This window comes from Schistocerca piceifrons, chromosome 3, assembly GCF_021461385.2.
Source record: "Schistocerca piceifrons isolate TAMUIC-IGC-003096 chromosome 3, iqSchPice1.1, whole genome shotgun sequence".
NCBI lineage: Eukaryota > Metazoa > Arthropoda > Insecta > Orthoptera > Acrididae > Schistocerca > Schistocerca piceifrons.
In genome coordinates this window covers 693,893,292-693,918,464 of record NC_060140.1, presented here as the reverse complement: position 1 = coordinate 693,918,464, position 25,173 = coordinate 693,893,292, and the positions used below count along the sequence as shown (strand labels likewise).

General features: G+C 43.5%; 1 protein-coding gene across 2 annotated transcripts in view; it reads right to left on the bottom strand.

The window, feature by feature from the left end:
• LOC124789684 (ATP-dependent translocase ABCB1-like) overlaps window positions 1-25,173 on the bottom strand; it is a 238,757-nt gene that overhangs the window by 27,281 nt on the left and 186,303 nt on the right. For both annotated transcript variants that reach the window (XM_047257121.1, XM_047257119.1), the window contains 3 exons: window positions 23,925-24,184; window positions 16,860-16,964; window positions 14,179-14,340 (listed from right to left, as the gene is read on the bottom strand). In XM_047257121.1, the coding sequence (XP_047113077.1) occupies window positions 14,179-14,340; window positions 16,860-16,964; window positions 23,925-24,184 (527 nt within the window). The remainder of the gene's footprint in view (window positions 1-14,178; window positions 14,341-16,859; window positions 16,965-23,924; window positions 24,185-25,173) is intronic.

The window sequence follows — 25,173 nt, the reverse complement described above, 5'->3', positions numbered from 1 at the left end:
TCCACCGCCCAGAAATTCTATTCCCCCCCAGAAAACTTTTTTTATCTATTACATGTATGCTCTTCAGCCATATGAAAGTGTTTTGTTTACTGTCTTTACTATGGATGGCAAACCTTTTGGATTTTGGGCACGGGATTAGGGACTGTATCCTGTAAATTGCAAGATGCAGGTGTGCCAACATCTTGCAGCTAAGAGAGCTCACTGTGCTAGGGAAGGAGAGTTGTAAAAAAGCGCGAATATGTCAAGATGTTTCGAGTTAAATCTCTTTGAAGTTATCAGAGAAGTCAGAAAGCTAGTTCCTTTCTTTTACATCCCTAAATCTGCCAATGACATACTCGTCTTTTTTGTGCTATGATAGGAGTAGTTTTCATACCGATTCCCAACTTTCACTCTACCATAATTCTGAGAGTGGCTTGACAACCGATGTACATTTTTATTGAGTCGGGTGACGACTGATCTGGTATAGGTTTTTTAATTCTCTTACGAACCATATTGCTTATATCGTGGCAACAGATAAAACTTTCACAAAACTTTTGTGTACAGTCTTACAAAATTTGAAACGATTCGCAGAAGTTTGAAACATAGAAGTGGCGCGCGTAAAAAGCTAACAAAAAGCGTGTTTCTTGCACGTAAAGTCGGTCGAAGCAAGGCTTTTGAAATACAGTTTCCAACTTTGTCGCAAGAATGCATTTTTTATTTGTCTGGTTCAAATGGCTCTGAGCACTATGAGACTTAATATCTGAAGTCATCAGTCCCCTAGAACTTAGAACTACTTAAACCTAACTTACCTAAGGTCATCACACACATCCATGCCCGAGCCAGGATTCGAACCTGCGACCGTAGCGGTCGCGCGGTTCCAGACTGAAGCACCTAGAACCGCTCGGCCACACCGGCCGGCTGTCTGATTCACTTTAAACCGTTTCCCTTCATTCAGTTCACATAAGAACATATTTAACTCGCATTTAAGCCATCGTATCGCGAGAATGGATAAAAATTATTGGATACAAAAGTTCATTTTGACTTTATGCATTTATCTACCTTCGTGTAAAGTTTGATCGATTCGTAGAAGTTTAAAGTATAGATATGGCGCGCTTCAAAAGCCTCTCTTGAAAACGTGCTTTTTGCGCGTCAACTCCAAACGGAGCAAGATATTTCAAATGGTTAAAACTTGAATTAGACCAAGGTCATACACATCGGTGGACTAAATCTGAACCATTAGTGTGGCTCCAGTCCGTAATTATTTGAGGGTGACTGTTTTTGCATGGAAAATCCGAATGGTGGACACAGAAATGGTGCCATTAGATCACTATTAATTTCAGACGAACTAAAATCTTTTGCAAAAGGAATTAATCGATTTGCACAATTTGCTTGGGTGCCAACTCCGGTTCGCCGTTCAAACCTCTCTTAATGTACTGTAATACAGCTACAGGAAGACAGATGTGCGAAGGACTACACAAATTGTTGCCGATCCGGGCTAAACTAAATACTGTTTAACTTTCCCTTACATTTGGAAAGAACTCAAGACTCTCCGGCACGTTTCTCATGTGTCCCACTCCGTTTGCCACGTATTCACTCGCCAACTTTTAAGATCGCGTAAATCGAGGAGGTCTTCTTCTGTAATTGTACTTATTTGTTCCCGAAGCCCATCTTCACGTATTATGTTGCAGCAAGGTACCTATTAGTGATGTCGATCGGAAACACGCCTAAGACTACACAGAGAGCTTCCAGAGATGTGGTTCTAAAGGCGCCTGATAATCGTAGGAGCAGACCTCTCTGCCTGTACCCCTCAGCAATTACGTTGGTCGCACGACGGAGTTTATGAGCCCATGTGCTTGCCGCAAAGCATGTTATGGATTCAGATATTACACAGTCATATATTCTCACGCATGTTAACGGTAGTGTTTATTCTTGCCAGTTAGTCAAATGAAAACCTTAAAAGTGAAATAATTAAAAATATACATTTCGTGCCATTCTTCCGTAAGTTGGCAGTACTGTTACCAAGGATGTAAGGAATTCCCTACAGATGGCAGCATATCACAGACAAGCGAAACGCGGCTCTAATACCAGTTCGAAATGGCTGCCTCGCTTGCGACATGGAGCAGGGAAGAATAGCATACTGTCATATGTTTTCTGAGCAGTGAAGGTACGAAACCAACTGAAATTCATCGACGAATCGAAGTCCAGTATAGTATCGCATGTCTGACATTGCAGCAAGTGTATAAGTGGAGTAGAAAGTTAAGAAATAGCTTGCTTCCGTGATAGAAGTTCATCACCCTAGCCAGGCACACCACATCGTGACACCAGCATCTACTGCAGTAGTTGAAGCCATTGCGGTGGAAAATCGCCTTGTGACGGTGGATGAAATAGCCGCAAATCTGAAAGGCATGGCTCAGCACATCAAATCATTAATGAAATGCTTAAGTTTCGCAAAGAGTCTTCAAGATGGGTGCCGCAGCAACTCGCACCAGAACTGAAAGAGCGACGCGTTGACGTCAGCATAGAACCTTTGCGGCCCTTTGAAGCAGATGGTGATAGCTTCTTCGCAAGAACTGTTATAGGAGACGAAATCTGGGTACACTATGATCCAATGCGAAACAAAGAGAGCAAGCAAGGAATGGCGCCATACTTCACCACGAAAACCAAAGAAGTTCTGGAAGCAGCCACAAGCAAGGATGGTTTTGCTGACTCCCTTTTGGGATGAACGAGGCGTTGTTTTGGAACACTATACGAGTAGGGGAAATACCAACACCAGTGCTTCGAATTTCAATATGTTAAAAAATCAGCTTCCGCCTGCAGTAAGACCAAAGCGATGTGGACTTCTGACTACAGGTGTCAGTTTACATGACAATGCTTGGCGTCATACTGCCCATGCAACACTTTTAACCATCGGTGACTGGCACTTCGATACTCTGCCATAGCCATCATACTCACCAGACCTCGAACCAAGTGATTACCGTATGTCTGGACCATTGAAAGAGGCGACTCGAATTTTCGTGCCAATGAAGAGGTGGGGCAGGGGGTGCACGAGCACATGCGCAACAAACAAAAGATTTTTTTCTTTTTTCAGAGGAATTCGTGTACACATTGGAGGAAGAGTGTTGAACGACAGGGAGATAATATTGAAAAATGATACACTTATATTCCACTTCTGTTCAATAAAAACGTTTAAAATAACTCTGGGTTTTCATTTGACTCCCCCTCGTAAGTGGCCCTTGAAAGAGAGTCCCTCGTCAGTCGTAATTCTCAAGTGTCTTGTCGACCTTTTTCTCACTAAGTTTGTGTTTCCAAGTTTCACCGATGGGTCTCTAATAAGTCTTTCTTTATGTAGCATGTAAAGTGTTCTGCTTGAGGCAATCGTTAGTTTATTTTGTGTACACCAGTTGTTCGTGTGTTGTAGTATATCCCTAGCTTTCTCCTGAAGTTATGTTCGGAAGTTTGTTGACACTACCACCTGCAGGTTGACGGCATATGCCATGATTTGGTGCAGTCAAGGCTCTGCACGAGATCAAATAGGGGTTCCATTGCCAGACGAGCCCACAGATGGATCACTGTGAGGTTTTGAAAAATTTCTGGTTGCCTTTCGCACATCGTGTACCTTGTCCGTACACTAACCCCGTAGGCTGTGGTACAGGGTGGCCGGTACATAGTACACTGAAATGTAGTACGAGTACAATATCGTCTCATAGACAATGTCGGTCCCACAGTCCGGCAGTGAGCTTTGGGAACAGTACGCGTATTGCCCATTTCTGTCCCGCTAGTTCCACATGGAGGAGGTTTGCCGTTGCCCTCGAACTATTCTTTGTTTTTGGTCTTCAGTTTTTCACTGGTTTGATTAGGCACCGCGTAATTTCCTACCCTATCTCAGTCTCGTTATCAGATTAGTACTTGCGTCAATCGTCCTCAGTTATTTTTCTATATATCTAAGTTCAAAACCTAAAAACCTGAAGATAGCTGTCAAGAATCTCAACACCGACCTGTGTGCACTATCAAATTGGGGGCACGATATAGCGTTAAAGCGCAACCCATAAAACAATCCAAGCGGTACTGGTTGATCATTCTGAGCTGAGTAGTCTGAAATATCGGGGATCCCTACCATCTTGAACCCTAAGTGGGACAAACACTAACTTCTCTTTTTCAGCAAAGGGTTTAGGAGTAATAATAGAAGAAAATTTAAATTGGGCCCTGCACGTAACGAAATATGAAAAGCCCTTCCCTCTTGACCAGAAAAAGAAACTAGTACAAACACTTATACCTCCAAATTATTGCTTACAGCGATGTCTTCCTGCAAGACCTTTCTCAGGAAAGTTCACACGCCTGGAACTGTTTATGAATGCCTGTCTTCATTATATCTGTGATGTTCGCTCAATGGCTCTGAGCACTATGGGACTTAACAGCTGTGGTCATCAGTCCCCTAGAACTTAGAACTGCTTAAACCTAACTAACCTAAGGACATCACACACATCCATGCCCGAGGCAGGATTCGAACCTGCGACCGTAGCAGTGTGATGTTCGCCTCTGACTTCATATCACCATCGTATGCACTACTATTCTGGCTGCATTCAGACAACACAGAGATATCCACACCATCTGTTTTTTCTACTGTCTTATCGACGAACTCCCCTCGACCTTAACGATCTTGTCAGAACAACACGGCATAAACACCCGGTTCCATCAGAGTAAAATTAAATCTCATTCTAACGTTCAGCCAAGTTCACGAAGTTCTTCTTAGTGGCAGGAACTCGACTCTGGAACAACTTCCTGCGTGACACTAGAGAACTAAATAATATCTCCATCTTCATAAGACAGATAACGACATATCTACTACAGCAACAATAAGGTTACCATTATCCATACAGGCTTTTTTGCCCTTGGACATACCTGTTTCCCACCTGACCTTCCTCATTTCCCAGTATTCTTAACCAATGCAGTCTTCTTAAATTTCCTTTCCCCAGAACTCGCTATATCAGAAATATCTGTTTTGTGGATCTATAAATTCTTCTTATATTTGCCACTAGCATTATTGTTATTAATGTCACGATGATTGCCATTATTTTTATTAGAATTATCACTATTAGTGGCAGCAGCTGCAATCGTACAGGTAATGCCAATACTAACTTTAGTAGTTTATAGTTATTATTATAATTCACACTGCCACTTTAGACACTCAGATCATTTTAATACAAGTTGTCATATTAAAACTGTTGTTTCTTAAGGAAACTATGATGTAACAGATACTTCTTGTGTGAAACTCTGGTCCGATGTCAGAGAGGACCTGATGACCCTGAACAGACCTGGTTAAATAAATAAAAAAATAAAAATATATTCCAATCTCCATCTTGACTAACAATTTTTATCCTCTAATGAAGATATCATCACATAGACATCACTTCCTCTAGTTAATGTTTTCTACACATAGCATGCGGTTAGTACGGATATACTGGGCAGTTGTGCACACTCAAAAAATTCAGATGAGTAAAAATCCCCCACTGGATTTGATGGGATACACAATGAGGTGAAAAAAGTCACGGATAGCGGTAAGGACATATACAGATGGCGGTAGTATCGCGTACACAAGGTAAGAGTATAAGAGAACAGTGCATTGGCGGAGCTGCCATTTGTATTCAGGTGATTCCTGCGAAAAGATTTCCAATCGTCATCAGTTATTCTATCTATATATCAAGTGCAAAACCTGGACCCTACGCAACTGACCTGGTCAGATGAGTCCCGATTTCTGTTGGTAAGGGGTGATGGTAGGGCACGAATCTTACGCAGATCCACGTTGTTAACAAGGTACTGTGCAAGCTGATGGCGGCTGCATAATGGCATGGGCTGTGATTACGTGAAATGGACTGGATCCTCTAGTCCAAATGAACCGATCATTGGCTGGAAATGGTTATGTTCGGCCACTTGAAGACCATTTTCAGCCATTCAAGGACTTCATGACACCAGGGCACAATTGTTTGCGATTGGTTTGAAGAACATTCTGGACATTTCAAGCGAATGATTTGGTCACCCAGATCGCCCGACGTGAATCCCATCGAACTTTTATGGGACATAATCGAAAGGTCAGTTCGTGCATAAAATCCCTCACCAGCAACACTTCCGCAATTATGGGCGGCTACAGAGGCAGCATGGAGTAATATTTCTGCAGGTGACTTCCAATGGCTTGTTGAGTCCATGTTACGTCAAGACGGGCACTATGCCGGGCAAAAGGATATCCGACACAATGTTAGGAGATATTATATGTCATTCCATTGTGTATGCATTTCAGCACATGAGAGCTAGAGCTACGTTGCACGCCTTTACAATAAGAAACCGCTTTAAAATATCTTGAACAGTAGAGCACGAGCCGTGTTGCGGCAGGCTGAAAGTATCAGGGAAACGAGACCTTATTTAATTTGCTGTTAATGTTACTCACTTGTACCATGTCAGATTTACTGGGGTCAGTACTAAATCACAAAGAACGACAGCTTTTAACTGACGTTTTCTTACTACTCCAGTAATTTATTTCTTTCACTATCCTTTCCCGTATTTAGTCACTGAGTGTGTACTTCTTGTGCTAGAAATAATGCGGGTCACATAGAAGTAGTAGCAGCTGGCTGCAGAGCGAACCGACCACGTCGCACAGGAGCCAGGGAACTGTGCCACCGCCACAAGGACCGCGCAGCCAGACTCAAGTACCTGGGGCTATGGCAAGCCTGCGCTTCAACGTACGCTGCACCATTAGAAAGCACACACTACCGAAAACTAATGACCTATTCGGACGTAGTCACTTAGCAGTGCTTCTCAGCAGCGCTGCCGATGGCGAATGCTGCTGGTATATGAGCGATTTCTTACGCAGTCAAGGCCACTGAACGATGGCCGTGTCGGTGTTCTGCTTCGCCACTAATGGCGACCACAAAAAGTTCCACTCGTGACTGCAAGCAACGTAATGGTATCATTCTGACTGAACCACAGCGGCACCGCTGTTTCAAACCATCGAGGGCTCGCATTCGGAAGGACGACTGCTCAATCCCACGTCCGGCCATCCTGATTTACGTTTTCCGTGATTTCCCTAAATCTCTTCAGGCAAATGTCGGGATGGTTCCTTTGAAAGGGCGCTGCTGACTTCCTTCCCTGTCCTTCCCTAATCCGATGAGACCGATGACCTCGCTGTTTGGTCTCTTCCCCCAAACAACACAACACGTTTCTAGAGCAGTAGGTGCTGCAAAGAGGAAGTGAGTGGTTTGCACTGTAGTAGACAATGGCGTTGGACGGACCAAACATCAGGACAAAAATTTTGCCATTGAAACTGAAATGAGGCCTGCCATAAGGGATCTGAAACATGACGATTGCAGCAACGAGATTGCAAAGAAGAATGCGTCGTAGTCTATCATACGAAAATTCAAAACAAATTTCACTGGCATGTCCGCAATAGAGAAAAACTTAACAGGTAAGAAAAGTAGTGATTATTTCCAAAAAATATCACTAATACAGGAAATACTGTGGTAGCTAAAATACTTAACAAATTCGGTGCATGCCCAGTTGTAACATCTCAGCTGCGTGTTAATCCTGGTTCGAAATTTGAATTATATTTAACATATGTACACGTCCATTCATCCGAGAAGTAATCAACAAATTCTGTTCGGGCTGCATTTAGTAACGTTTCCAGGCGAAGAGTTGTCTACTGGCACCTCTTCGTCTCGTCCGACAGAGCAAACTGTGTCCTCAAACTTATACACATCTCTTTTCCTGACAAAGTTATGCACACGCCAGCATGTTTCTATTGTGCTTTCTGTCAACTCTTGTTGAAAATTTAATGAAATATCCTCCACTTAATGCTCAGCATTTTACACAAGTTGAGCAGAGCCCGTGGCGCCACTAACACGCGTTTGCAGCGCCACCCATGTTGTCGGCCTCCTAGTATATGCCCAATCCAAAAGTCCCGATACCTTCGGTTACTACCCTCAATTAACACAAAGATTTGCAAAATGATTATATGCAGACTGAAGCGACGAATTAAAATTTTACCGTGGCCGGAATTTGAACCAAGGTCTCCTGATCACTAGGCATATGCGCTAAGCTCTGTGTCACTCTGGCTAAATGGCTTGGTACGACTGCACGGACTACCATAGTACCCTTTCCTCATCAGTCTAAATACTCATTCATTCCTCAATCCATCTGGTATTCTCCCTAACCCCACAGCACTGTAGAGGCTCTCTAACTGTACAGGCTGAAGAGTGAAATGGAAGATGGTGGGAGAAGCGAAGCACCCTAGGGTAATCTGTGCAGTCCTCCAAAGCATTGTACCGGAATGGCGTAGTGGTTAGTGAATCTGCTTCGAGAGCCGGCAGCCCCGGTTTGAATTGCAGCCTTTGTACAAATTTTCCTTCGTCACTTCAGTCTGCATATACAGATCACAGATGTTTGAGACTTGAAAAGGTTTCTGCAACCACACAGTTTCATTTGACTTTGCAACAATGTTTGACCTGTTGTGTTGTTGTTGTGGTCTTCAGTCATGAGACTGGTTTGATGCAGCTCTCCATGCTACTCTATCCTGTGCAAGCTTCTTCATCTCCCAGTACCTACCGCAACCTACATCCTTCTGAATCTGCTTAGTATATTCATCTCTTGGTCTCCCTCTACGATTTTTACCCCCCACGCTACCATCCAATACTAAATTAGTGATCTCTTGATGCCTCAGAACATGTCCTACCAAACGATGCCTTCTTCTAGTCCAGTTGTGCCACAAACTTCTCTTCTCCCCAATCCTATTCAATACTTTCTCATTAGTTATGTGATCTACCCATCTATCTTCAGCATTCTTCTGTAGCACCACATTTCAAAAGCTTCTATTCTCTTCTTGTCCAAACTATTTATCGTCCATGTTTCACTTCCATACATGGCTACACTCCATACAAATACTTTCAGAAATGACTTCCTGACACTTAAATCTATACTCGATGTTAACAAATTTCTCTTCTTCAGAAACGCTTTCCTTGCCATTGCCAGTCTACATTTTATATCCTCTCTACTTCGACCATCATCAGTTATTTTGCTCCCCAAATAGCAAAACTCCTTTACTACTTTAAGCGTCTCATTTCGTAATCTAATTCCCTCAGCATTACCCGACTTAATTCGACTACATTCCATTCTCCTCGTTTTGCTTTTGTTGATGTTCATCTTATACCCTCCTTTCAAGACACTGTCCATCCCATTCAACTGCTCTTCCAAGTCCTTTGCTGTCTCTGACAGAATTACAATGTCATCGGCGAACCTCAAAGTCTTTATTTCCTCTCCATGGGTTTTAATACCTACTCAGAATTTTTCTTTTGTTTCCTTCACTGCTTGCTCAATATACAGATTGAATAACATCGAGGAGAGACTACAACCCTGTCTCACTCCCTTCCCAACCACTGCTTCCCTTTCATGTCCCTCGACTCTTATAACTGCCATCTGGTTTCTGTACAAATTGTAAATGGCCTTTCGCTCCCTGTATTTTACCCCTGCCACCTTCAGAATTTGAAAGAGAGTATTCCAGTCAACATTGTCACAAGCTTTATCTAAGTCTACAAATGCTAGAAACGTAAGTTTGCCCTTCCTTAATCTAGCTTCTAAGATAAGTCGTAGGATCAGTATTGCCTCACGTGTTCCAACATTTCTACGAATCCGATCTGATCTTCCCTGAGGTCGGCTTCTACTAGTTTTTCCATTCGTCTGTAAGGAATTCGCGTTAGTATTTTGCAGCTGTGACTTATTAAACTGATAGTTCGGTAATTTTCACATTTGTCAACACCTGCTTTCTTTGGGATTGGAATTATTATATTCTTCTTGACGTCTGAGGGTATTTCGCCTGTTTCATACATGTTTCTCAACAGATGGTAGAGTTTAGTCAGGACTGGCTCTCCCAAGGCTGTCAGTAGTTCTAAGGGAATGTTGTCTACTCCCGGGGCCTTGTTTCGACTCAGGTCTTTCAGTGCTCTGTCAAACTCTTCACGCAGAATCATATCTCCCATTTCATCTTCATCTACATCCTCTTCCATTTCCATAATATTGTCCTCGAGTACATCGCCCTTGTATAGACCCTCTATATACTCCTTCCACCTTTCTGCTTTCCCTTCTTTACTTAGAACTGGGTTTCCATCTGAGCTCTTGATGTTCATGCAAGTGGTTCTCTTATCTCCAAAGGTGTCTTTAATTTTCCTGTAGGCAGTATCTATCCTACCCCTAGTGAGATAAGCCTCTACATCCTTACATTTGTCCTCTAGCCATCCTTGCTTAGCCATTTTGCACTTCCTGTTGATCTCATTTTTGAGACGTTTGTATTCCTTTTTGCCTGCTTCATTTACTGCATTTTTATATTTTCTCCTTTCATCAATTAAATTCAATATATCTTCTGTTACCCAAGGATTTCTACTAGCCCTCATCTTTTTACCTACTTGATCCTCTGCTGTCTTCACTACTTCATCCCTCAGATCTACCCATTCTTCTTCTACTGTATTTCTTTCCACCATTCCTGTCAATTGTTCCCTTATGCTCTCCCTGAAACTCTGTGCAATCTCTGGTTTAGTCAGTTTATCCAGGTCCCATCTACTTAAATTCCCACCTTTTTACAGTTTCTTCAGTTTTAATCTAAAGGTCATAACCAATAGATTGTGGTCAGAGTCCATATCTGCCCCTGGAAATGTCTTACAATTTGAGACCTGGTCCTAAATCTCTGTCTTACCATTACATAATCTATCTTAAACCTATCGGTATCTCCAGGTTTCTTCCGTGTATACAGCCTTCTTCTATGATTCTTGAACCAAGTGTTAGCTATGATTAAGTTGTGCTCTCTGCAAAATTCTACCAGGCGGCTTCCTCTTCCATTTCTTAGCCCCAATCCATTTTCACCTACTACGTTTCTTTCTCTCCCTGTTCCTACTACCGAATTCCGGTCACCCATGACTATTAAATTTCCGTCACCCTTCACTACCTGAATAATTTCTTTTATTTCATCATACATTTCTCAATTTCTTCGTCATCTGCAGAGCTAGTTGGCATATAAACTTGTACTACTGTAGTAGGCGTGGGCTTCGTATCTATCTTGGCCACGATAATGCGTTCACTATGCTGTTTGTAGTAGCATTCCTATTTTCCTATTCATTATTAAACCTACTCCTGCGTTACCCCTATTTGATTTTGAGTTTATAACCGTGTAGTCACCTGACCAGAAGTCTTGTTCCTCATGCCACCGAACTTCACTAATTCCCACTATATCTAACTTCAACCTATCCATTTCCCTTTTTAAATTTTCTAACCTACCTGCCCGATTAAGGAATCGGGCATTCCACGCTCCGATCCGTAGAATGCCAGTTTTCTTTCTCCTGATAACGACATCCTCTTGAGTAGTCCCCGCCCGGAGATCCTAATGGGGGACTATTTTACCTCCAGAATATTTTACCCAAGAGGACGCCATCATCATTTAACCATACAGTAAAGCTGCATGCCCTCGGGAAAAATTACGGCCGTAGTTTCCCCTTGCTTCCAGCCGTTCGCAGTACCAGCACAGCAAGGCCGTTTTGGTTAGAGTTACAAGGCCAGATCAGTCAATCATCCAGACTGTTGCCCTTGCAGCTACTGAAAAGGCTGCTGCCCCTCTTCAGGAACCACACGTTTGTCTGGCCTCTCAACAGATACCCCTCCGTTGTGGTTGAAATGAAATGTCGTGTGACGAGGGCCTCCCGTCGGGTAGACCGTTCGCCTGGTGCAAGTCTTTCGATTTGACACCACTTCGGCGACTTGCGCGTCGATGGGGATGAAATGATGATGATTAGGACAACACAACACCCAGTCCCTGAGCGGAGAAAATCTCCGACCCACCGGGAATCGAACCCGGGCCCTTTGGATTGACAGTCTGGCGCGCTGACCACTCAGCTACCGGGGGCGGACTCCGTTGTGGTTGCACCTACGGTACGGCTATCTGTATCGCTGAGGCATGCAAGCCTCCCCACCAACGGCAAGGTCCATGGTTCATGTGGGGGGGGGGGGGGGGATGTTTGACCTATACCTGCAAATTGTTGGCGTCTAGTCTACATTTGACCTTCCTTTGACGGCCAATAGAAGCTGAAAGAAATTGAGTATGCTTCTCTCCCCAATGCCCGCCTTCCTCCAAGGAATAAAAAAAAAAGAACCACAAAAATTTCATTTCTCATCTTTCGCAGTAAGCTCCTCTGCAAACTGGAGCTTTTAAATCTGGTATGCTTTTACCATGTGAAAACGTACCATGGTACCCGGTGTTACGTGATGTTGTCGCAACCTACCAGTGTCTAAACGTAATTTTATTTCGTTCAAAATCGTGACGTATTTCGAAGTATAAGATAACTTACATGGATGTAGTAGAGCAGTACAGTTAGAAATTTAAATTACGGAGCGGTTATAATTACACTTTCGTTGCTTGAGACGACCCCCACGAAAAACGAGTGAGCGTAGGAAAATGATATTTTGTACAAACATACTTGTAAGAACATGTGGACGGTAAATAACGAACAAAACCATCGAAAGAAACACATTTTAATTCCCACCTGAGAGGTAAACTTCGTTAATAACGTACCATGTTTACGTCATAGATTACAAATGTTGCTCAATACGATGAGTATCTGCGTCCATGACGGCCTGAACCCGCACCAGAGATACCATTTCACAATTATTCCAGCACTTTTGGAACGATGAATCGTTTATTGTTCAGATGACGTGAAACAGCTCGTGCACTGCTTGAAGATTGCACACTGCGTCCAGCATTCTCTGCCATGGGAACACTCACTTCTTCAGCAGTTTGTGGCTCAATTGGCTTCTCCCAGGAGCAGTTCCCAAATCTCTAGTTTGTTCGAACTTCGAATTACCAAGACGCGGAAAGACGTCCTCTCCGTATTCCTTTAACGCGTCGATACTCGCGAAGAAAAGCAGGACAACTGCTGTTGTTTTGATAAAATAGTTTTACTAGTAAAGCCTTCTCAGCCTGTCCACACCCATGTTGAGTGCCAGCAATTGTAATTCTCAACTGATGCCTGTGTTTCAGCAATACGTCACCGTACCAATACCGGCACTTAACGACAAGCCGTGACACTAACACTACTAACAACCCCAGTCCTGCAGCGCGATGTCTGAACGTAATTATTATAAAGTTTGGCACTTAAACGGAAAATAGTTTTTCGTCTACACAGACTCAGGTTACGATAGTTCGATTATAACCACCACGTTCAATCTTCAAGCGAGAAGACAAACAAATTCGAACCACAGAACGTCGATGGAACACCGCGTACTACAGCGAAGAGAAGCGTTGACGTGGAGGTATGCCAATTTACGTTAGTTTCGTGAAAGTTATAGAATGAAAAGGGATCAGTATTTCAGCACTTCTCTCGGATAATGGTTGTTTACAGGTGGAAGAGAATATATACAAGTCCTCCGGAAGTTTCAGCTGTTTAAGCACGAGACCCATCATAGGACGGACTAATAGACACATGTTCCCACTGCGAAACGAAACAAAGTTTTCAAGTTGTTAAACATTGTGGACATAAAATTATGTACTGCAGCCCAGCCAGTCACAGCTTCAATTCCTCTTTCTTCTTTTAGTTCTTCGTTTTCTGACGATATGTTTCGAGTGAACTACTACATACACACGCCTTTACTGAAATGACCAATTTCAGTCATATTTCTGTTAATTCTTTTTCTGTTTCTACTCTGTCTATTGATAATGAAATGAAATGCTACACACACACACACACACACACACACACACACACACATACACGCGCGCGCGCGCAAACGAGCGCCCACGGAGATATATATATTAGAGGGGGGAGGGGGGGCAGAATGGTGCTACAGTTGTTTGAGGAGCACGATAGTGAAGTCACTATGTCCACTATGACATGGCCACCGAATTCGCCTCATCTAAGCCCGATGGAACACATCTGGGACGCTTTCGGTTGCCAACTCTTGGTCCACAGACCAACGGGCCGTGATTCACGGGAACTGAGTGGGTTGTACATAGACATCTGGTGCCACGCCATTTGGCTATCGACTTTGTTAAACTGTTAACAACATTACTTGTATTATTCTGTACTATTAATTATTCTAATACTTCATCTTAGCGCTTATCATTGCCGGTTGCTGTCCTGTGCCTATGATACGTAACTTGATAACTGCAAAGAGTTCACTCACCCCCTGGACGCTGGCGGCGTCGCCGGACAGCCGGGCACAGAGCGCTCCAGTGCTATTGTTCTTGTCGTCGAACCAGGCCACCTCCTGCCGCAGCATCGCCGCAAACGCCATTTTCCGCAAGCGTGATGTCAGTCTCTCCCCGGCGACACCGTACATGTATATCTGAAACCAATCAGGCACACATTCACACTGAAATGCAGAAGTAGTGGCGTACCGTTTATGATCACCAGATCCAGCACGAATCTTCTGTGTCAAATTTCAAATGTCTTCGCAGCTTCTTGTGAGTTTTAGATAGTGTCTTGTTGTTTCGATGGGGATATTAGTTTTAAAGGCTCCATTGATATCTTTAAAGACGAGGAGCTGTCACTGGTATTGGCATATCGTAGGCAACACTCTCAATTGTTATAATTTTATTTACTACGCAGATAGAATGTGCCTCAGAACTGATACCTCAGTAATCTGTGTGGTGTCATTGTCAACTCACCATACACCCTCTTAACTTCAGCATAGATCTACACTGCTTGCCATTAAAACTGAGCGAGATATTGAATAGCAAAAAACAAAATTTACTCTTTGTGCAAACACATTGTGGTAGAAAGAATACATTATAAAATTTCCGACAAGGGTAGAAGCTGAATTAATGAATTAAAATTCTTACCATGCTTTGGAATTTAACCCAGGTCTCTTGCTGTTTAGGCAGATGTGCTAACCACTACACAACCACAGCATTATGATTACAACAGCAGCACGGACTGCCCTAGTCCAATGCCGTCCCTAACACAGGTTTCTATTGACAATGCTATAGTGGTGTAGTGGTAAGCACATCTGTCTAGTAAGTAGAAGACCTGGGTACAAACCCAGGTCGTGGTACAAATCTTAATTCATTACTTCAGCTTCTATCCTTTCGAAGATAAAGCATCAGTCATAGTCGCTGGCATGTGGTGACGCGCCAGTCTCTCGCAACCCTTGACTTGGTCTTTGCAATAGGCGAGATGTTTGGAGCAACAGTCTGACACTTTCTGTAGGTGAGGACAGCACACGCAACATGCAGTATTGCACTACCTTTTTGAAATATAAAGTCACGGAGACCTTGAAGATGGAGAAAAGCCACTAGTCATAACACGTCAGAAATGTAGTGGCTGTAGTTTAAGTTAATGGGCAGAAACAAAGGTGATCCTGTTGCGGACCCTTTTACACCTCATACCATAATGCCAGGAGCTGGGCGCGTATGACGATGACGAATGCAAAACAGCCAAGTCCGTTCACTTCGAAGCCTTCACATATGGCAGAACCAGGACTCATCTGAAAACAGGACTTGCTGCCACTTCTGTGTCCATCATTGTCGTTACGGGTCACACTGTTGTCGCGCCTCTCTCTGCTGACGCGTCAAGGGAAGCCACAATAGGGTCACCGTAGCAACAGTCCGTGGCGCTACAGACGTCGGTGTACTGTCCTTGTGGATACTTGTCTTGTTTGAAAGTACGTAACGTGGCTGTACAAGCCAAGCGAACAATGTTTGTATCCTCTCGGGCGCTAGTCGCGTGGGATCGTTGAAACCTTGCGTGTCGTTCAATATGTCCCAGGCACGAATATTTCCTGCCAACAAGAGCTACAATATCGCCAAACGATAAGTTGCATAGGCCACGATTCTGCCACTATCGAATTCCACCATGTGCTGGTAGACGTTTCTCCATATTACAGAGAGCATAACACGATATTCTCACAAACAAACAGGCAATTTCTGGATGAGGAACCTGCTGCATTGTCTTTCCTTGTATACTCAATGGATGCGGCGTTGTCTCTCTCTACTTTTTGCACTTGCGCTGGAATGCTAACCGTCTGCATATCCAAGCACGTCACTTCGACCTTTGTTGCATGCTGTCTTCATAGTGCTGCAGTTTTAATGGCCATCATTGTATTTTGACAAACGTTACTTACACCACAGGGAAATGAAGATTCTGACGGATCGGCAAATAAGAGTATGCAAGGTGCCCCTGGAGGAATGGTCGGTGTTCACTGGTAAGAGAGGAACGAAGGATCGAAGCAAAAAAGTCTAAAAACATGGACTCTGAAATGCGTACCTTGCGGGCTATGAGCACTTCGTTATCTTCGATACTGTGAAACTAATCTCTTCTTTTCCAGCTCTTATGCTTACCGTATTTTGGGAGGAGATAGCATGGACCAAAACAAGAAAAAAATAGTATAGTAAACATGGGCACTGAAGTGCATATCTTTAGAGCAACGAGCTCTTGTTCAGTAGAGGATATGTGTTTCACAGTAGCGAAATGAGCAGTCGCACACAGCTCTGAAGGTGTGCAGTGTAAGGCCCATGTTTATTAGAAAATATTTTCTTGTTTTGGTTAGTACATCTCAAAAGTGGAAATCAAAGAGCTTGTGGTATAAGAGATTTATTTCACAGCATAGAAGATGAAGAACTGCTCATGGTTTTAAAGGTATGCTTTTTACAGTCCATGACCCGTGCTGTCTTATCCCTGGGTAATGACCAATCCTCCTGGGACATCCTGTATAATAACAGTAGACGTTTTTTGCAGCGAATCTCAGCTTTAACGATGTATAATGCCCTAGGGCTAATTCAGAAACTACATGATGCGCCTTTCTTCTTCTTCTTCTTTTTTTTCACTTCAGTTGGCAGCACCTCGGATTGTAAAGGCCAAACATACCTGTAAGAAAGAGGCGATGGCAAGAGCGACGCCGATGACGACGAATAGTATGCTGTACCAGTTGGTCTGACTGCGGACTTCATCCGGATCTGGGAGCGAAAGAACCTAGAAAAAAATCACTTTATCACAAAAAAATGTTAACGAGAACAAATATTTCCTGAGATTCAAAACAATATAACGAAGAGCCGTGTTAGTTACGTACTGTGCTTTCTTATTGCGAGTAACCTGCAGGCTTGTCAGAACGAGAAACAAGGCCACGGTAAGGGATGAGCGAATGCTGACGGAGGAAATTTGCTTTATCATATGCGTCTTTCCCATAACAATGATGCTTTGAAAAGGAGTAAATGAAGTGCGTAAACAGGTCTTTCAAAATTAGTGGAGTTTTCTGCTTGGTACACAGGAGAGAAAAAAAAACAAGTTGGTGAAATGTTCCTCAGAAGTCACCTGCGTAGAGTCTACGTTGGATGTAACGATCAACATCAGCAGCAACGACAGCAGTAGCTATTTGCCTTTCACTGCTCAAAAAAAGCCTCTTTCAGACTGGTTAATGCAGTAAAGTAATCACACCAGTCGAAAGATTTAGGACAAAAAGAAGAAAAACCTTATTACTATCTTACTAGATAAGAAATCTGTACTTTAGTCATAATGTCTCAGAAAATAGTCAGTTACTCTAAATAATAACAGGGCTACCGTAAGGCTCAGCAGTAACTTATATTGTATTAACACTTATCGTATGTAATCTCCACGCTTCTGACTCTCAATTATTCGAACCTTTCGTGAAGTCCCTTAGTTTCGAATTGTCCTTAGCCGACTGTCCTGCCACAGGTTTCTGAAAGTTGATTGGCGTGTTACGGTTATTTGTTTCGTAAAATTTGCGGTTTATATTAAGTTTTGTCTAGTTTGTCAATTGTGATTTTTCTTTGTATCGTATCTGGTCTGAAACTTGTAAATCTTAGTTTGACAGAACTTGGAGAGCTGAGTTTGCTATAAGACATTAATAAAAGTGTTATTTAGATCATATAAAGGTGTCCACAACACTCATCACAAAAACACACCCCAGTATACAGCAAAGACACGACACTAAAGCTCAACAGATAAGTTAGTACTCACATACGGCAAGTGAACTGAAACAATGTCTGGAAATATAGCGACAGCCATTAAATATTTGTAGAAAAGCCTCCGCCAAGAAAACCACCACCCTGGCTCTATAGAAGGAGATATCAGAATAATCAGAATCAGTAAACATCGCAGAAGAGAAACATATAATAAATGTCCAAACAAGCATTAGTAACGAAACGTTGCTTAAACCACTAAAACATACAACAGATAAAAAACAACTCCTCTAGTCACCTCAAAAACAGTATCACACAAACCAGGAACATACCCACTCACGATCTCCCACCACAGTAAAGTAATAGTTTGGGCACACAGAAGTACACCACATCGTCTCTCTCTCTCTCTCTCTCTCTCTCTCTTTCTCTTTCTCACTCACACACACACACACACACACACACACACACACAGTCACACACACGCTTGATACCTGATTCCTGTATGTATGTGAGGCAGCATGTGAAAGTTGCTGTATTTGGACGGGTTACTCCTGTAACCGAAATATCAGCTCTGAAGATGGTTATAAAGGAACCGAAACCGGTCATATGAATAAACATTTTGCAATGAAGATGGATTAAACGTTACATTGTAGAATCATTGATTGCGGTTATCCTATCAGGCATCATGTCTGTTTTTGCCCCAGTATTGGCTCTACATTTTTTTAATTTTCTCGTTATGGTCATTCCGCGAGACGTTTACAGCAGGAAGTAATATGTTGTACGAATCATCCCGGGAAGTGCTCTCTCCTAATCTCAATAGTAAACCTCTCTGAGATCTACTAAGCCCGTCTTGTAACGTCTGCTGCTGAAGTTTGTTGAGCATATCTCTAAAGCTCTCGCGCCGACTAAGCGATCCCTTGATGAAAAGCGACGCTCTTCGTTGGATCTTCGCTGTCTCTTCCATCATTCCTATGTGGTTTGGGTCCCAGAGTGATAAACAATACTGAAGAATCGGACGAACAAGCGCCTTGTAAGCCTCTTATTTTGTGGATGAATTACATTTCCTTAAGATTTCTTTTGAATCTCAGTCTAACATCTGTTTTTCCTGCTATTTGTTTTATGTGTTCATTCCACTTAAGGTCGCTCCAAATAATCCTAGATATTTTACGGTGATTACTGTTTTCAGAAATTTATCGGTAGTATAGTTGCACAGTGGTGGCTTTATTTTTCTATGTATGCGCAATATGTTACATTATTTGCGTTCGAGGTCAACCTTCATGAAACCTCCGCAGGTCATTCTGGCGTTGCTATCTTCTTATAGACACCTGCATGATTTGCGAACAGCGTTAAAGGGGTTTTAGCGGATTCTACTAGATCATTTACGTACGCCGTAAACGGTAGCTGTCGTATCACAGTCCCTGGAGTACTCCCCCGAAATTGCCTTTACATCTGACGATTTTGTTCTGTTATGAACGACGTGTCTGCAAGGAAGTCTAGAATCCAGTCGCAAATGTGGCTCGATACCCAGCAAGTTCGTATTTTTGACTAAACAGCAGTGCGGCACAGTGTCAAATGTTTTCCTGAAGTCGAGGAACACGGCATCAGCCTGAGCGCCGACGTCTGCAGCGCAGGAACAGAACGAGCTCAGTTTCGCAGTATCTCTGTTTGCGGAGACCATGTTGGTTTTTTATAGAGAAGATTTTCGTTCTCCAAAACTGTCGTAATACATGAGCATACAACATGTTCCATAAATCTGACAATAATGAATGATATGGGCCTATAATTGTATGCATCTGTCCTATGACTGTTCTTGAAAAGGGGATGACCTGCACTTTTTTGCAGTCGATAGATACCCTTCGTTGATCTAGCGACCCGGTATAAACTGCTGCTAGAAGGGGAGGAAGTTCTTTCAGACAATATCTGTAGAATCATACTGGTATCTCGTCTGGTCCTGATGTCTTTTCACTACAAATCATTTATAGTTGTTCTTATATTTCGAACGGACCATTTGTGAAATCCATAGTTCACATTGTAAAGTCGAGCCATTTGGTCGATGACGTCAACGCAGCACTTGGTGTTATTGTAGTACACCACTGATTCTGGTAGCTGTTCAGGATGTCGTTCAATTGGTTTAACAGTGTCATGCATTGAACTCAAATGAAGCACATTTTTGTGCTTTTTTCCCTATAGCTTGTTACAGTCAGGTCTCTTCTCTTATAAAGTATAGTTGTGCGCAAAGCTGTTACAGCAGATTTTGCTGTTTGAGGATTTCGCTTTTAGTTTTCTTCAATGTGCTTAGAATGCTTCTGATATTACGTTTCAACTTTCTGCAATGTTTTTAGATGTGAAAAAATTCTCACATGTAATATTTTTACCTGTGGAAACAAAGGGCTGTATAAGATACGTTATAACATATTCTGCAAGAGCAACACTTGTGTGGCGGTGCTCACGTTTGCCTAGGTAATGGAAACGATTCACCTGGTACCTAGAATTTATGTCAACTGCAAGTTAAAACTTTATTCGAAATTTGTTTGGTTTATTGCTCATGTATTGAATGAATTCAGCATCTGACACGAAAATCAAAAATTTTAAAACTTTTTTTATGAGGCGAACCACATCGTAGTGCCCCATTATGAAGTAACTCCAACGTGGTGAACACAAACTGCGCTACTTGAGTACTAAAGCTTCCTTTCTAATCGACAATGGGTCTGAAGAATGCTATAAACCAATCAGAAAAGGAAACAGCAGCAGCCGTGGATAAGTCTGAAAGTTATTATTCACAGTTCCGTAACCGTGAAAATGTCGGATGGAGGACCTTCTAGTAGGAGTTCATTGTCTATTTTTCAGAAAGGTCCTGCAAGCTTCATGCTTGTGTACCTCACAAATATTTATTATAAGCCATTGAAATGGGAATTGTAGAATAAACCATTTACAAGAAATATGTGTACTACAGCGGATTCTTCTTCAAAATGATGAGTGTCCGCAGCTCGTGGTCGTGCGGTAGCGTTCTCGCTTCCCGCGCTCGGGTTCCCGGGTTCGATTCCCGGCGGGGTCAGGGATTTTCTCTGCTTCGTGATGACTGGGTGTTGTGTGATGTCCTTAGGTTAGTTAGGTTTAAGTAGCTCTAAGTTCTAGGGGACTGATGTTAAGATTCGAACCCGGATCTCCTGCTTGCAGGCAGATGAGTTAGCCACTACGACAACCTGGCACAGTGATTCTGGGCTACTGCATGGACTACCTTAGCACGCCTCCCTCCTCAGTCCAGATTCCCATTCACGGCTCAGTCCACTTGGTGTTCCCTCTAAATTCGAAGAACGTTGCAGATGTTAAGATAGATGATAAGTCCCGTAGTGCTCAGAGCCATTTGAACCAAAATGATGGGTGTGATACTTCTAGTGTTTTACTCTTTAAAAGTATAGTGTAAAACATGAGAAGTGTTTCTACAGACAGAACTGAAGAAAAAAAGAATATTGCTACAGGAGCGCTGACAATGCTTTAAAGTAAAGCGAAAAGTGTGTGGTCTAAATAATACTTCATTATATGATGTATGTTTTTGTACGAAGGCTGGGATTCGAACCCGGATCTCCTGCTTGCAGGCAGATGAGTTAGCCACTACGACAACCTGGCACAGTGATTCTGGGCTACTGCATGGACTACCTTAGCACGCCTCCCTCCTCAGTCCAGATTCCCATTCACGGCTCAGTCCACTTGGTGTTCCCTCTAAATTCGAAGAACGTTGCAGAATCTCTCCAACTGTATTGGAGGCTGCATACGTATATCATAGATATTTGAGAATTTAAGAGATCTTTGGAAGCATATAGTTTCATTTGATTAAAGCACCCATAACTGAGTTTGGGGTAGGATCCCCCATTTCGTTCGAAACTGAGGTACTACTCCAATACACTTGGAGAGCTTCTGTAATGCTTTTAAAAAAATGTTCAAATGTGTGTGAAGTCTTATGGGACTTAACTGCTAAGGTCATCAGTCCCTAAGCTTACTCACTACTTAACCTAAATTATCCTAAGGACAAACACAGACACCCATGCCCGAGGGAGGACTCGAACCTCCGCCGGAACCAGCCGCACAGCCCATGATTGCAGCGCCAGAGACCGCTCGGCTAATCCCGCGCGGCCAATGCTTTTAGACTTTAGGAGGAACACGAAGAGGGCTGAGGCCTGAATAGGAATTTGGACTGAGGTGCTAAGGTAGTCTGTGCATTTGTGTAAAGCCACTGTGTTACGCCGGCGTAGTGACTAGCGCAACTGCCAACTGAGAAGGAGACCTGATTTCGAATCCTGGCCTTGGTACGAATTTTCATTCGTCGCTTCCGTCTGCATAGATACATCACAGATATCTGAGACATAAAAAGGTCTTTAGAACGATACACACAACTGGCCATTAAAATTGCTACACCAAGAAGAAATGCAGATGATAAACGCGTATTCATTGGACAAATATATTATACTAGAAATGACATGTGATTTCATTTTCACGCAATTTGGGTCCATAGATCCTGAGAAATCAGTACTCAGAACAACCACCTCTGGCCGTAATAACGGCCTTGATACGCCTGGGCATTGAGTCAAACAGAGCTTGGATGGCGTGTACAGGTACAGCTGCCCATGCAGCTTCAACACGGTACCACAGTTCATCAAGAGTAATGACTGGCGTATTATGAAGAGCCAGTCGCTCGGCCACCATTGACCAGACGTTTCCAATTGGTGAGAGATCTGGAGAATGTGCTGGCCAGGGCAACAGTAAAAGATTTTCTGTATCCAGAAAGGCCCGTACAGGACCTGCAAAATGCGGTCGTGCATTATTCTGCTGAAATGTAGGGTTTCACAGGGATCGAATGAAGGGTAGAGCCACGGGTCGTAACACATCTGAAATGTAACGTCCACTGTTCAAAGTGGCGTCAATGCGAACAAGAGGTGACCGAGACGTGCAACCAATGGCACCCCATACCATCACGCTTGGTAATACGCCAGTATGGCGATGACGAATACACGGTTCCAATGTGCGTTCACCACGATGTCGCCAAACACGGATGCGACCATCATGATACTGTAAACAGAAGCTGGATTCATCCGAAAAAATGACGTTTTGCCATTCGTGCACCCAGGTTCGTCGTCGAGTACACCATCGTAGGCGCTCCTGTCTGTGGTGCAGCGTCAAGGGTGACCGCAGCCATGGTCTAGGAGCTGATAGTCCATGCTGCTGCAAACGTCGTCGAACTGTTCGTGCAGATGGTTATTGTCTTGCAAACGTCCCCATCTGTTGACTCAGGGATCGAGACGTAGCTGCACGATCCGTTAGAGCCATGCGGATAAGATGCCTGTCATCTCGACTGTTAGTGATACGAGGCCGTTGGGATCCAGCACGGCGTTCCGTATTACCCTTCTGAACCCACCAATTCCATATTCTGCTAACAGTCATTGGATCTCGACCAACGCGAGCAGCAATGTCGCGATACGATAAACCGCAATCGCAAAAGGCTACAATCCGACCTTTATCAAAGTCGGAATCGTGATTCAACGCATTTCTCCTCCTTACACGAGGCATCACAACAACGTTTCAACAGGCAACGCCGGTCAACTGCTATTTGTGTATGAGACATCGGTTGGATACTTTCCTCATGTCAGCACGTTGTAGGAATCGCCACCGGCGCCAATTTTGTGTGAATGCTCTGAAAAGGTAACCATTTGCATATCACAGCATCTTCTTCCTGTCGGTTAAATTTCGCGTCTGTAGCACGTCATCTTCGTGGTGTAGCAATTTTAATGTCCAGTAGTGTAATTTCATTTCACTTATACTTTAGGTCTCTGGAATCATACATTTTCATTTCACTTATACTATAGGTCTCTGGAACCATATAGTTTCATTTCACTTCTATTATTTTCGCAGAAGTCGGTATGTGACCTGTATTACTTGCGGAAAAGAGGACTAAAGACAAAAAAAGAGAACGTGTAATAAATAACAACTATTTTAATGTCAATTTCCTCGAGCCACTGACCCCGATGACATCTCCGAAGACGATAGCGAAAGCGGGGAAGGCGAAGCCGACGACGAGCGCGCCCAGCGTGCCGAGGGCGACGAGCGGCCACTCGGGGGCGTTGAGGCGCAGCACGCCCAGCAGCCCCACCTCGGGCACCGGCTCCTCCTGGGCCGCGCCAGCCTCCACCACGGCGCCGCCGTCCGCCTCCTGGGCGCCCGACACGGAGGACTGGTCGCTGCGCACGCTCAGCAGCCGCTCCAGGGCCGGCGGGCCGCCCTCTGCCGGAACGCAACACGCATTTAGTTCTTAGTTGTTTCTATTGGTGAGACCCTGAACCAACAGTCACAAGTCTGATGTCTGTAACCCCTGGAACATCTGTACTATGGACTATGTCACGCGTATGTTAAAAAGTTTAAGAACTTCGCCTTTTCCCAATCAATAAAGTCTTGTGGCTTCATATTGGGAGGGAGGGGGGGGATTAATCATGTGTGTAATATGGGTAATACGGGGATCTAATCTTGAACCTCTTCTACACAGCTCTGCGAATAATTGGATGTAATGACAACAACTTGACAATACATTTCCCTGATTACGAATTTTTTTCAACAGTGTTGTGTACATAGTTCCACGTAGTCAGCGCGTACACAACTTTCCCACCTGAGTGCGCCCCGCTAAGCACAACAGCGCAGGCGCAGCGCTCGTCTGTCTCCGCACTACGAGATGGTGCAGCCTTAGAGACGGACCAAATTCTGCTTCCGCCGATCCGCTTATTAATATGTAACGCAGCCAATGAGATTGCTGCTAACATAGAACCTTTTCTCCTCGCGGATCACACTCGCGCAGTGATACCTGTATGCGCGAGGTATTATAACGAGTGTACAGACCACCGATCAGTCAGTTTGCATTTGTCTGCATTAGTCTAGAGTCAAGTTTCAGTCTGCGCCTAATAAGTTTATTATATTCCTGTACATAGCCATGAAGAGAAATGAATAGACACTTTGTCAAGTATCAGAGATATGTGAGAATAAGATTAACGTACCAAGACCAAAGGAACTTCAGATTGTCAATTTTGGTCACCGTCAATTTGCTACTCTAAGCGTGCAAGAGGCATTTCTATCGTCTGACCTAACGGCAGAAGATAAAAACGCCACGATAAGACCACGAGACATATTGCTCACACTCGCCTACTTCGTTAGAGCGACAAGTCAAATAATTTGATGGTGTGTGTACCGAAGGCCTTAAAGTACGCACACCACAAACAGTCAAT